General features: G+C 40.8%; 1 protein-coding gene across 2 annotated transcripts in view; it reads right to left on the bottom strand.

Annotated features, from left to right (window-relative positions):
* Window positions 1-12,317, bottom strand: part of ENTHD1 (ENTH domain containing 1) — a 160,576-nt gene that overhangs the window by 39,403 nt on the left and 108,856 nt on the right. For both annotated transcript variants that reach the window (XM_061639193.1, XM_061639191.1), the window contains exons 2-4: window positions 5,961-6,420; window positions 4,226-4,435; window positions 2,448-2,566 (exon numbers count right to left, since the gene is read on the bottom strand). In XM_061639193.1, the coding sequence (XP_061495177.1) occupies window positions 2,448-2,566; window positions 4,226-4,435; window positions 5,961-6,309 (678 nt within the window). In that variant the 5' untranslated portion in view covers window positions 6,310-6,420. The remainder of the gene's footprint in view (window positions 1-2,447; window positions 2,567-4,225; window positions 4,436-5,960; window positions 6,421-12,317) is intronic.

The following is a 12,317-nucleotide window of genomic DNA, read 5'->3' on the forward strand; positions in this document are numbered from 1 at the left end:
AAAGCTGAAAAAGCTTCTTCTGAGACAAGAGCTCGTCTCAGAGGCAGCACAGGCAAAGCAACCCTTCCCGGAAGTCAAGAGCGCCCACTTTTGAAGTCCCGTGTTCTGTTGGTGAACCTGGATCCACGAAAGGACTGAAATGAGTAAGAGGAGGAGGCAGGGCGTTTGAATGTGCACTTGTCTTCTCACTTTTGAGATGGCATTACTTTCTTTTTATCCCTGGTCTCTACAAGGACCTCTTTAAGTACCTCATCGCCAAAGAGCTTAGTGCCCGAGAAAGGAACAGAGGCTAGACTGGCTCGTGAGGCTGCGTCCACGTCCCAGTGATTGAGCCAGAGATGTCTCCTAGCGACAACTGCTGCTGCCATTGCCCTGTGGGAGAATTGGGAGGAGTCCATCGTGGCATCCGCTATGAATGCCAGTGATCTAGATAACTTAAGCAGGGTCTTTCTGATTCTAGCTGGATCTTTATTAATGTCGTCGAGTAGGTCTTCAATCCATAGCAGTGCTGCTCTTGCGAATACAGAAGCAGAAGTCAATGCTCTTATGGATAGCGCATTAGCTTCATGGGAGCGCTTCAGAGCCGCGTCTGATTTGCGCTCCATGGGGTCCTTTAGCTGAGCATCTCCATCTCGTGGCAAGAGGGCATGGGACAGTAAAGCCAATATGGGCCCATCCACGGTAGGAATGCGAAGTTGGTTCATAACCGCAGCATCTAGAACATAGAACTTGTTGGCATAGTTAATACCTTTCCTGCACTGAAGAGGCAGGTTGCACTCTAACTTCATAATGTTTTGGAAAGAGGTGGGCAAGGGCATGCACCTAGTGGAAGGTTTAGGGACGGGTAGAACCATAGAGCTCTTAGAAAGGGGCTCCTGTTGTTTCTGTGTGACATTTAGGTCCAGAGCTGCCACTACTTTATGGAATAAAGGGGCAAAGTGAGCCTCTACAAACAGTCTAGGAGACCCCAGGTCGTTTATGTCTGAGCCTTCGCTCCATTCCCCTTCCTCAATATCAGGGTCTCTGTCCGCATCAGACTGGTCTGTGTCCTGGGAGGCACCTTGCTGAGTGCTGAGGCCCCTGGCAACATCATGTGGGGAGGGGGAGGGTACCCTATCAAGGCATAGATGCCCAGTTGCTGGTCTTTTAGATGCTGGGGGGAGAGCGTCAGCATTGCCTTGCATAGAGGGAGAAGGCCTCTTGGACGCCCTGCCACTTGCTAACTCTGCAGCCAGCTCCCCAATCATGGCCTCCTTAAGCTGTTGTAATATAGCAGGGGATAACAAGTCAGAGATAGACAATAACTGCTGGTGAGGCATTGCGTTATGGCCAGGCTGAAAGGCGGGGGTATGCGTGCCCTGGTGAGGGGAATCATACCTTCTTTGCTCCTCGTCTTCAGAAGAGAGATGCTCCAATTCCCTAGACCCACGGGGGGGTGGGGGGGAGCGCAGAGGCCTTGCCGCTGAAATAGTCATGGCGCTATGTTGAGGCAGTAGCAAAGGCATTTCAGGGGAAGCATCTGCCCCAATATGAGCCTTTTGTGACTTTCGCGCTGGAGCGGCCTGTAAAATCACGGGGGATTGGCATTCCAAAATGGCGGCCGCCTTGTGGTTGTCCATCAAAATGCCGGGCGCCATGTTGCGAGAGGCCAAAAATGGAACCGCTGAAGTTGCTTGGAGAGGGGAGGTAGATTGGGTGGACTCACTGTCTCTGGCCAGTGTGCACGGAGCGATGGAGTCCATCCGAGACGAAGTCCCTTCCAGGGGGTAATCCGCACCAATAAGCAGCTGTTGCTGAACACTGGCGGGAATCTTAAGCGGGAGGGAGCTGACTATAACCGAGGGTGAGTACTGCCCTGCCGTTTTTGATGATTTTTTCTTCTTTGATGAGTAACGCGCTGCCTTTTCCATGTCTTGCGGGGAGCGGAGCGAGGGAAAATGAAACTAGAGAAGGACAGGCTGGGGAAGGGCGACCAAGGTAAGAAAGAAATTTTTATTTTATTTTTGGATAATGAGAGAAGCAATAGAAAAAACTGTGAAGAAAGATATACAGAAAGGCTTGGAAGAACAAAACGGGAGGAGAGAGGCTAAGGTAAGAAGGGAGACAGCCAAAAGGGTGTGCTCCGAGCTGAGACAGGAAAGAAAACTGAGACTAAGCAATGAGGGAGGAGCAAAGTAAAATCATTTCCTGAGGTGTTCCTGTCTTCAAGCTGTAGGGGGAGCTATAGAACCCACGTGACCTCTGACATTCATGAGAGAATTACCATCTATGGTTGCAATCTTATCGACATGGGAGTAAGCCCTATTGAACACAGCAGGCCTTACTTCTGAATAAACATGCATAGAATTGCTCTGTAAATTGCATCAGTAGTGAAATACATTATAGGAGCAGTTGATTAAATGCTACGTTTATCTACTTCTTCCCTGCAAATGCAGTGTATGATTTACCTCTGATGACTTGTTTGCAACAACATTCAGTGCTGTTGTTTCTTGGACTATCTCTGCTTTGCCTGATGCCTGAACTGGCTGGCTTAGCTCTCCTGCAGACGATGCCTTAGGGAGAACATCTGTCAAAGAAATGTATTATTTTAAAACATATTTCGGTAAAAAGAAAAAAAATTAGACAGATGTTAAAATTCCTAGAGTTAATTGGGCAAAAAAATGCCTCAAAAGTCTGGTTCAGTCCATTAGCTACAATGCTGCCTGCCAAGTAGCTAGATTGGAATGCTAAAAGCTTTTATAATTTCTATGATAATCAACAAACCCAGACAGAATCAAATTCCAGCAAGGCTTTACTGTTCTTACCTGCTAACTGTGCTTATATCCTCAGTGTGTGAAACAAGTCTAATTTTTTTCCTCAAAAGGGGCAAATTATCATAAAGAACAAACTGTTCTGGTTGTTTAGGTGAAAATTATATGGAAGAAACTAGAAAACTAGGGCCAGTATCATTCCTCTCTGCCATCAAATCTTCCAATTAGTATTTAAAAGGAGTGTTATTACTGCAGCATGGCAAGCTTGTGTTTCACATTATGAGCAGCTAAAAAGGAATTTAGACACCACTTGAAAGATAATGGAAAACTTTAAAGCCACAGTCCTGTGACAGGGATTTTTTAAATCTGGAAACAAATAGAAATATGTTGCAATAAATGAACTGATGCTGCCCTCTCATTTCTATATTAATTAATTGCTGTTAACAATTTTTAAAAAGCTCTCTTATACTTTACATATTTTAATGGTTAATAAACAATTATTCAAAATGATATATTTATTTGCTTGTCTTAACATTACAGGTCCCTAGACATTAGTGTACTACAGAAGGCAATTTGCATGTTATAGCTCAGCTCACATTTCCCTCAGAGACAGAGGTATCTATGGTTCTCACATTCCTTTGCTTTGCTCCTGTCTTCAAGCATATATGTGACACATAAGTATGTACACATCTTTAAAAAGTAAGATGAAGCAGCAGTAAGTGTCTCCAGACCTGGTTCAGCAACATTTTCAGGATTTCCTTCTCAGGATCAATTATGGTGTTTGGCTGACTGGCTAAATCTGTACATTCATGAATGACAAGATGCAAACAGCGCTGATTCACAAAGAGTTGGTTGTTTCCCGACTAGGTGCTTTATCCACGACTGCCATCCTTTGTTCACTCAGTTTTTACACACAATCCAGACAATGTTGCCAAATTGCTGCATTTCAGAGTCTTCTGAATTGTCCTCCCATTAAAAAAAAAACCTGGTTCATGGTACAACTTGGGAGAGCAGGGTTCGAATCCCCACATAGCCATGAAGCTCACTGGGTGACCTTGGGCCAATCACTGCCTCTCAGCCTCATGAAAACCCTATTCATAGGGTGGCCATAAATCGGAATTGACTTGAAGGCAGTACATTTACATTTTTTACAATTACACTGTCAGCCTGTCCATTGTGAACTAATAAAGCACTACTGAGGCTTCTCTGGTTTCTCTGGGAAGAGGACTGGCTGTTAAACCACTGGAAATTGTAACTCTGTGAGGAGAATAGGAGTCTCCTAACAGAATCCCTCACAAACTATACTTCCTAGAATTCTTTGGGGGAAGCCATGACTGTGTAAAGTGGAATAACAGTGGAATAAATATGTAGCATGAATGTGGCCCAAGAATACCTAGTGGATCATGCTAGGACTTCAGTCACTGAAGCTCTGAAATGCAAATACTTGCATTGCAATTTAAAACTGTGCTGCTTACGTTGGATGTCCTCTGACGGAGGGAACTCTGAAATGGGATCTGAGGCAGGCGCTGATAGAAAATAAGCTTTGCCAGAAGCCTTTGTGGGGGAAAGCATTGCATATGAAGTGCGGCGCCTAGTCCGACGGGCTATTTCACGTTCATTATGCAACAGTTGTTCATCTTTTAATAAAACAATGACTTGCTTAGCCTTCTCCCTCACATGATAACCTGTTGGAAAAAATTGAAGAAACATTTGGTAAATATGTCAAGAGTTTACTACCACTATCTGTATCTGCTGACTAAATCTGCTATAGAACTCTGTAGATACAGAAGATGCCACGTGTCTGATAACATGAAGCTCTTGATACCTAGGACAATGAGCTAGAAAAACAAAGATTCAACAGTTGTCAGATTTCTATATTTAAAGAGATTATTTAAAGAGATTATTTAGTTCATAATCATATCATAGCTCTTGTACTCATTCAGAAAAATGATAAATATAATGTCAATGAAAATAAGTGTTCTGTCTGGAGGGAATGCCAACTGACACATTTTAATAGATGGCATGTTGCATCTATTGTAAGGGTGTCCAGGCATTGCAAATTATTACCCAATTAGTGGATACTCTCTACCATAGTTTGTGACCTAACCTACAGCATAGATTTATATAATTTGTGAAAAGGAAGATTTTTAGATGAAATAGCTGTTAGCTAGCACTGGCAATATGATTCATGTATCAGTTCCATCTGTTATCAGAGTGAAGCTAAAGAGGCACTGTGTCTTGCAAGACAATGAAATTATTTGTTTGCAAGTTGCTTTGTCACTCATATCAATAGGAGATGAAGCAATACAATAACTTTGCTTCAGTATTTCAAAAGCAGTGCTGAGACTTTCCTTCCTTATATGATTTTCTTATCCCAGAGAACACATAAATAAAAATAATTGGCACATCTAAATCATTAAAACATAAATTAAGTTGGTCACAGTTGGAATTTATTTACATGCATCGTATAGGGTTGTAATTCATCTGACAGCAGATATTCATGAAAAGACTCAGAGCTGATGGACTGTTTGCTTCATCTAGCAGCTGCTGATATTCTCAGCAAGTGCTGTTAATAATTTAATGCATTTACTAGTGCAATATTTTAATTATTTATGACACCAACAGTTTTTCTAACATTACTGGATTCATATATGAGTTTACATAATTTTCTTTTAATCTAACATGCCATCTATTTAATCCATCCTGCTGGATGCTGCAACAGATGCTTCAATTATATTTATCACTTACCTAGCATTTTGTGCAAATGGCCTTCCAATCTTTATTTGACTCATATTGTCTAGGATCTTGGGTATTTACAGGGTATGAGATGCTTGGTCACTTGCTCCTCCTTGTGTCCCTTTTGATTTACTGTTGCAACTTTTGGCAATGTTCATGTAGATTTCACTGGCTAATACAGTGGTCTTCCCCATCACTTTAACTAGAGATGAGTGAATCTGAACCCTTCTGAATCCAAAGCATGTGTGCTACTATTAAGCTATAGCCTCTCCCCATGTCTAAACATGGAATCTTGGTTCAGAACTTTTTAACCCCTGAACAATTTGGGGGATATGTATGTCGCTTTGAGATGTTCAAGTTTAAGACACATAAATTAAGTAAACAATAACAGTAACAGTATCTTCCCTAACCCTAACCCCAAATACACACACACCACAACTTTAAGGAACTTCTAAAAATACTTGGTAGTTTTACCTTGATCTTTTCCTGCTTCATCTAAATGATGGAAATCCTTTAACACCTGAATGTTAAAGAAGCCCTCTTGACAATGCTGTATGACTTTCTTTGATGCATTCTTGAGGAGATAGTCCAAGAGCGTGAGAGACTTGTACACATGCCTCCAGTTCTTTCCATGGTCATTCATCCTGTGCCATATCACACTCATAATCTCAGTAAGAGAAACTGTGTTAAAAGTCAGGTCACTTATCTCTAACATCAGAGAACTAGAGGGGCCCCAGGGATCATTAGATGTTGCTTCTCTGACTTTTATCTCAGCTTCAGAATAATTTTTCACAAAATTCTTCACGTGCCTCCTGAGTGCCATGAATGTGGCAAATGGTTACTTGATTTAAAAAACTGATGAGAAATGTGGAGAGTTTTTTCCTGAGATGTCACTGTCTCTTTCCATTCTCCCATGCAGCAAACAGCTATGATTCTGCAAACAGAATAGCAGATTGCTATGAGAACGTTCAAGAATTTTGGAAGAAGGTATAAACGGGCCCTGAGTTACCACGTCTTAAAATAAAAAATGCTATGCCGGGGGGCTGACCCAAGATTTTGCTGCCTGAGGCATAGCAGCAAATGTGCCCCCAGTCAAGGTACAGAAGGGTGGTCAAGTTATGTTGCCACCTGAGGCAGAAAATACTACAAGGACTTTCCCCTAACCTTAACAGTAAAAATACAACCATTATAAAGCAAGTAACTAAAAACATTTCTGCCCTTTCATGGCATCCCAAATCAGCTGCTTGAGATGGCTACCTCAGCCCTGCCCTGGCCCTGGGAGATACAAGAAAGACAATTGGTGTAGGGGTGGAAAGAGTAGCCTGTTGAATATCTTACCTACTGTGCAACTGTTAAAGACACAGAGCATCGCTCAGGGGAAAAGTGCCAATATAGAATAGGCCACTTATTGTAGACAGAGTTGATGGAGTAGATCATATGAAATAATTGTATCCTTTCCCAATAACCAGAAGCAAACAATACTGTGATTATGATAATTGCATTCAAATATTTGAAAACTTGAGGAAAACAACAATGAACATCTTTGGTAATCTGTAAAAGAGAGTGATACTACGGAGATGATGTTGATCCTAATTCCAACTATGTCCTTGCAACTAATTTGACAATTTTAGTCTATCAGAACAAAACCTCTCCATTGTTTATTGTGCCCATCTGTATAACATTAATCATAAATGCTTACCTTCTCAGCAAAGAACTGTGAGAATGAAAGTTTTGGGAATTTAGATATTATTAGAGAGTTTATTATTAATTTCTGGATAAAAGACCACCTGAAAAAGAATGGCTAAATTAAGAAATCATTTTCCTTGATCCTACAAACCATGGTGCTGTGGGCATGCATGCTCCTTGCTCCCCTCTTGCTCATAAATTTGCTCCTCCCTTTCTCAGTTTGAATAACCATACTTTGCCACAATATTCAAATTAGACAAAATATGGGTTAGCACTAGTCAGGATTGCCTCCAAATGATCGTTTGCAACCCATTTCAAATCATGGTTTGGGAACCATTCTTCATTAACACTCATCCATAGTTGAAGATTCTGATATCAGGGCAAAGTAGAAAAGGTGCATCTAGCACCTTCATTATACAACTTTTGCCATAAGCTGAAGGCACATCCATTTATCCAGGCCTTTGACAGTTAAGGTAAATTGTTATGTGGGACCCACCTGTTTGCTGAATTTTTACTGTTCTGTTCCATTTAAAACAGTTTTGTTTTATAATTACAACATTTTTATTTATTGTTATAACTGTATATTCTATTGTTGTAAGTATAACCCACTGTAAGATGGTGAATGGTGGGTAAAAACATCTAATTAATAAAGGAGAGGGAGCACACAAGCTCGGTTTCCCAGATCAGAAACATGGCATCTGAAATCATTCAAGACTGTGCAAACAACTCTGCTGTATGTTAGGCTAATTATTAATCTGGCAGCCATACATTTAAAACATATCCAACACACATTTAAACCATATGACTTCCCCAAAGAATCCTGGGAACTGTGGTTTCCCTCTCACAGAGCGACCAGTTCTCAGCAGTCTTAACAAACTACAGTTCCCATGATACTTTGGGGGAAGTCAGGTACTATAAATGTGTGTTAAATGTGTTTTGAATATATGGTGTGGATCTGCCATACACAGTAGATTCCCTGTTTCAAAAGTATTTCTGGAGATTACTCTAATGCTTTACTAAAATGTAACACTTTGCACACATACAGCAAAGGGACTAGGGAAAAAATAGGGGAGAATTATCATTAAGATCTAAGCATTTTGTTTACCCTGATCTGACAGCATCAAGGCAGATATATAGAGGCATTTTATGCATCCACAGAAAACGAGTTAAGCATTTCTTGTCATCTAACATTCGGGGGGGGGACTCCAAAATTAAGAAGAAATGGAAAAAGGAAATCCAAAGCCCATTGCCTGATAGCCACTGTGGAAATAGTGTTTCTGTACTGATTAGCTTGACTCTGTTGGGTTTCACAGCTGGCACAGCAACCAGGTGTACATTTTATTTGCTGCCGTGAGGGCATAAAAAAAGAATGCAGCCTCCAAACAGCTTAAATCATTGTGAATTGCTAGATCACATCTTTTATGAAATGTTCCTCCTCCTCCCTGCCCTTCTTTTCATTAGTTGGCATCAGGGTGGGAAGGTCTCTGTGCAATTCCTGACGGAGTCGCCAGAGAATATTGCCACGATCATGTATCAAATTGATTTCAAGCTCTGACATGCACCCAGCCTCAACCAGAGACACAATCTATAATCAAATTTTACATGCACAAATGGCAAAATGTTAAAATTCATGACAAATGTGGTTTGTTTTTCATTTGGTATACCTCTATATACTAACAGTGTTGTCCTTTCTGACCGCTATTGTACGTTTCGAATAAGGGTGTTTTAAATCCAGGTCCAAGGAGGAATTTGCAGCAAAAATGTTACTGTAAACTTTCCAAAAATACATACAGATAATTATCCTTTTGATCACAGAATACACACCCTCAAGTAAGGAGCTAGATGGAAAATGTAGTGGTTTAATTAAGATTTGGTAGAAAGAAAAACCACAGATACCAAGAAGCAGGAGAGAAAGGAATCTTTATTAGGTGGGTACTATACATTCTATCACTTGCCAATACTTTCTCTTGTTTGCACTTCAAATGCAACCGATTGTATCTGTATTGCTCATGCAGGGATAATTTTCATTTTATAATGTGTTTCAATGAATCCATTAAATTTTTCAATCAAAGGATTTGTTCTTTGGTTTTGTATGCATCATTCTCTCCTTTCAGGCAGAGATGCACTGTGACGTTGGTTATACAGCAGCAAATATTGATCTGTTTTTTCACAAGTCAAAGATAACTCTGTTGGAATCATAACTTGTTACAAAGGAACAGTTGACCCTACTGCCTTTTATCACAGGTCAATCCCAACCTGTTTTGATTTTTATGAGACTGCTTCTCATTTGTTTTTATAGTACTCTCCCGAACAACAAATATATAGTCGATATGTAGCATAATATAGCGACACAGTTGTTTGGCAGCAACACTCCATATGGCACTAAAATTCAATCAATGCAATACAATAAAATCAATTAAAAGTAAAAAAAACCTAACAGCATAAATAGCCGCTATAAATCTGTAACAGCAGCAGCAGGACAAAATAATTCTGGAATAAAATTCACCTTTCCTCAAATACTGGCCAGAACATTATAGTCTTAGCTAACCCCTTAAAAACCAAAATTGAGTAGGTCTCCCTAACCTCTCTAGGGAGGGAGTTCCATAAACTGTTTCACTTTGTAGAAAGGCACTCTGTAGATGCTCAGAGGCACACCACTCAAAACATCAACATGCTTGAAAATAAGGTATGGTAACCCTTGTTACACCCCACAGATCTCTGTACATTTTTTCACATGTCAAATTATAAAATCTAGCAGTTTGACATTCAGTATACAAACACATTAGTCATATTATTATATCATTATTTATGATATTATTTCACATTATTACATAGTTACATTAATTATATTAGCTATATCTGTGTCATTGTTGATATTTGTAAACTGCCCTGTTAGCTTTTTTCGACTAAGGAATGGGGTAAAAATGCTATAAATACATAAATAAATATATAGTATAAATAAGACAGCTAATATTTCTTGGGCTACATAGGCAAATATATAGGTACACACACATACACACACAAAGTACAAACTGGTTTCTCAAAGGGAAAAATCCCACTCCTGAGCTTTCTGCAAAGGACCAGTCACAGCCCCACACAGTTTTTTGCTCCACTAATTTTATCCTACCTGAGAGAACTGAGCTGTGACAGTTAAGGCATTTTCCCCCTGCATTTGAAACTGCCATCGGTCATTTACAGAATCCACCCACTCTTACTCATCCTCCAATCAGAATGTTGCTTCTATAGCCCCACCCCTTTCCTTGTTTCAAAACAGGACTTTCCATCTAGAGATGTGCTGCTCTCAGGCCCTGATTGATCCCCAGTGTCTGGCTATCACTTGTCTAGCCCCGCCTTCTACATCTCCCAATGGCTGGCAACTGTAGCATTTTTTATACCAAAGAGTCGCCCAGTTTTCTAAGAACTGAGCAGTTTCATTCCTGGCAGAAAATAAGGGGCAACTTGTGTATGCAATTATGCAGTCTGCTAAACACTGATTAGTCTTTATCACAAATATCCTGCATTGATTTTTAAAATGAAGAATTGCTAGAAAGACCTAGGTCAATATTGGAATGAGACCACAACGCTTGTAGTTCGTTTCCTGAACAAGTGGATGTGGGGTGCTAGACAGAAAAAGTAATATTTGTGTTCCTCTCATTGACCACCCTGCAACCTTGTTTGTTTGTCTGAGCATCTCTTCCTGTTCTTCTCAGGCAACACACTCCTTTCTTCTGTGTCCATGTTGTGAGCATGTGTCTCTCTGAACTGCTACATAGAGAGATGGATAAGGGTTGCCACGTGAGAAGTATCCCAAACCCTGAGATTTCAGGGATGGGCCTTAGAGATGTCATGGGGTGGGCCCTAGTGATGTCATTAAGCATGATACATCAAACATCAACCACAGTTTCTTAGAGTATACCATTCAAACAAAAACATTTCTCTGGTTGCAAATAAACAAATCTTAGCTAAAACATGGGGTCCCCATGTCCAGCTGAAGTGACAGAATCATTCCCTCTTACCTGCTTAGGAAGCCTAGGTAGGGAACATTTGATTTAGCCTACTAGGGTTTAAGTGCCCTCAGGCCAGGCCAGTCACCAGAACACCATTGTAGGAAGAAGGGAGCCTAGTACTATGGATATGTTAGATAAGAGCACTTAGGAGTAAAGATGGATGCCCTTGAAGGCTGCAATTCTAAACACACTAAGGGACTAAGCCCCATAGAACTCAACAGGACTTACTTCTGAGTAGATATGGCTAGGATTGTGCTGCTGGTAAGGCTTGACTAGGGATCCTCTGCAACAATATCCATATCAAAGCAGGGTTGGCAATGCCCTGCCTGCCTTTTAACATGGCTGCTCTAAACTTCTTTACAGACTTGACCCTTCACTTCAGAAAGAGGTTTGAGAAATGAGTAAGAGTAAGAAGATACTCCACCCTTTTCTGTCTACCCTGTGGCTATAAACTCACTTTGACAGCCAACCCAATTCCAGTAAGTAATAATTGACAGAGAGAGCACACATGGTTTGGTCTACCTTCACAGGCAGGAGCTTGGGAACAACAGCAATTGCAGCCACACTTCCCAGTATGTGGATTCTCTTTTAATATTATTGGGCAAAGAACAAACCGTCGTGCAACCAACAAGGTGCATCATCAGTAGGTTTAAGGGAATTGAGCTAAGTGCATGGAACCACTGTTGTTGCTTCTATGGATGTAATGAAGTGAGATTAAAGGTGAATGAAATGCAAATAGAAAAGAAAAAACAGTGATGATTTCCTAAGTGCAATACCATACCAACCACAACAAGATTCCTATGAGTAAGGCAGAAAACTCAACATCCCACAACCAGTCAGGATTCCTAACAAAAAACTAAAACTAAAAAAATCCTGGCAGCTAGTCAGCCAAGGTCACAGAAATCCCCATGCAGCACAACCTGGCCCAGAGGCTGCAGTTAGAGCAGACGGCTGCAGCACGATTGCTGGCATGAGTGAGTCCCTATCAGCACATAATACCTCTGCTCTAAAATCTGCACTGGTTGTCAATTTGCCACCAGTCCAAGTCAGGGTGTGTTTGCCATGTTACAGGTTCCACATAGTACTTGTTCTGCTCTTATAACAAATCGATTGTTTAGTATGGCAACACTTACGTTTT

Source organism: Rhineura floridana, chromosome 8, assembly GCF_030035675.1.
Source record: "Rhineura floridana isolate rRhiFlo1 chromosome 8, rRhiFlo1.hap2, whole genome shotgun sequence".
NCBI lineage: Eukaryota > Metazoa > Chordata > Lepidosauria > Squamata > Rhineuridae > Rhineura > Rhineura floridana.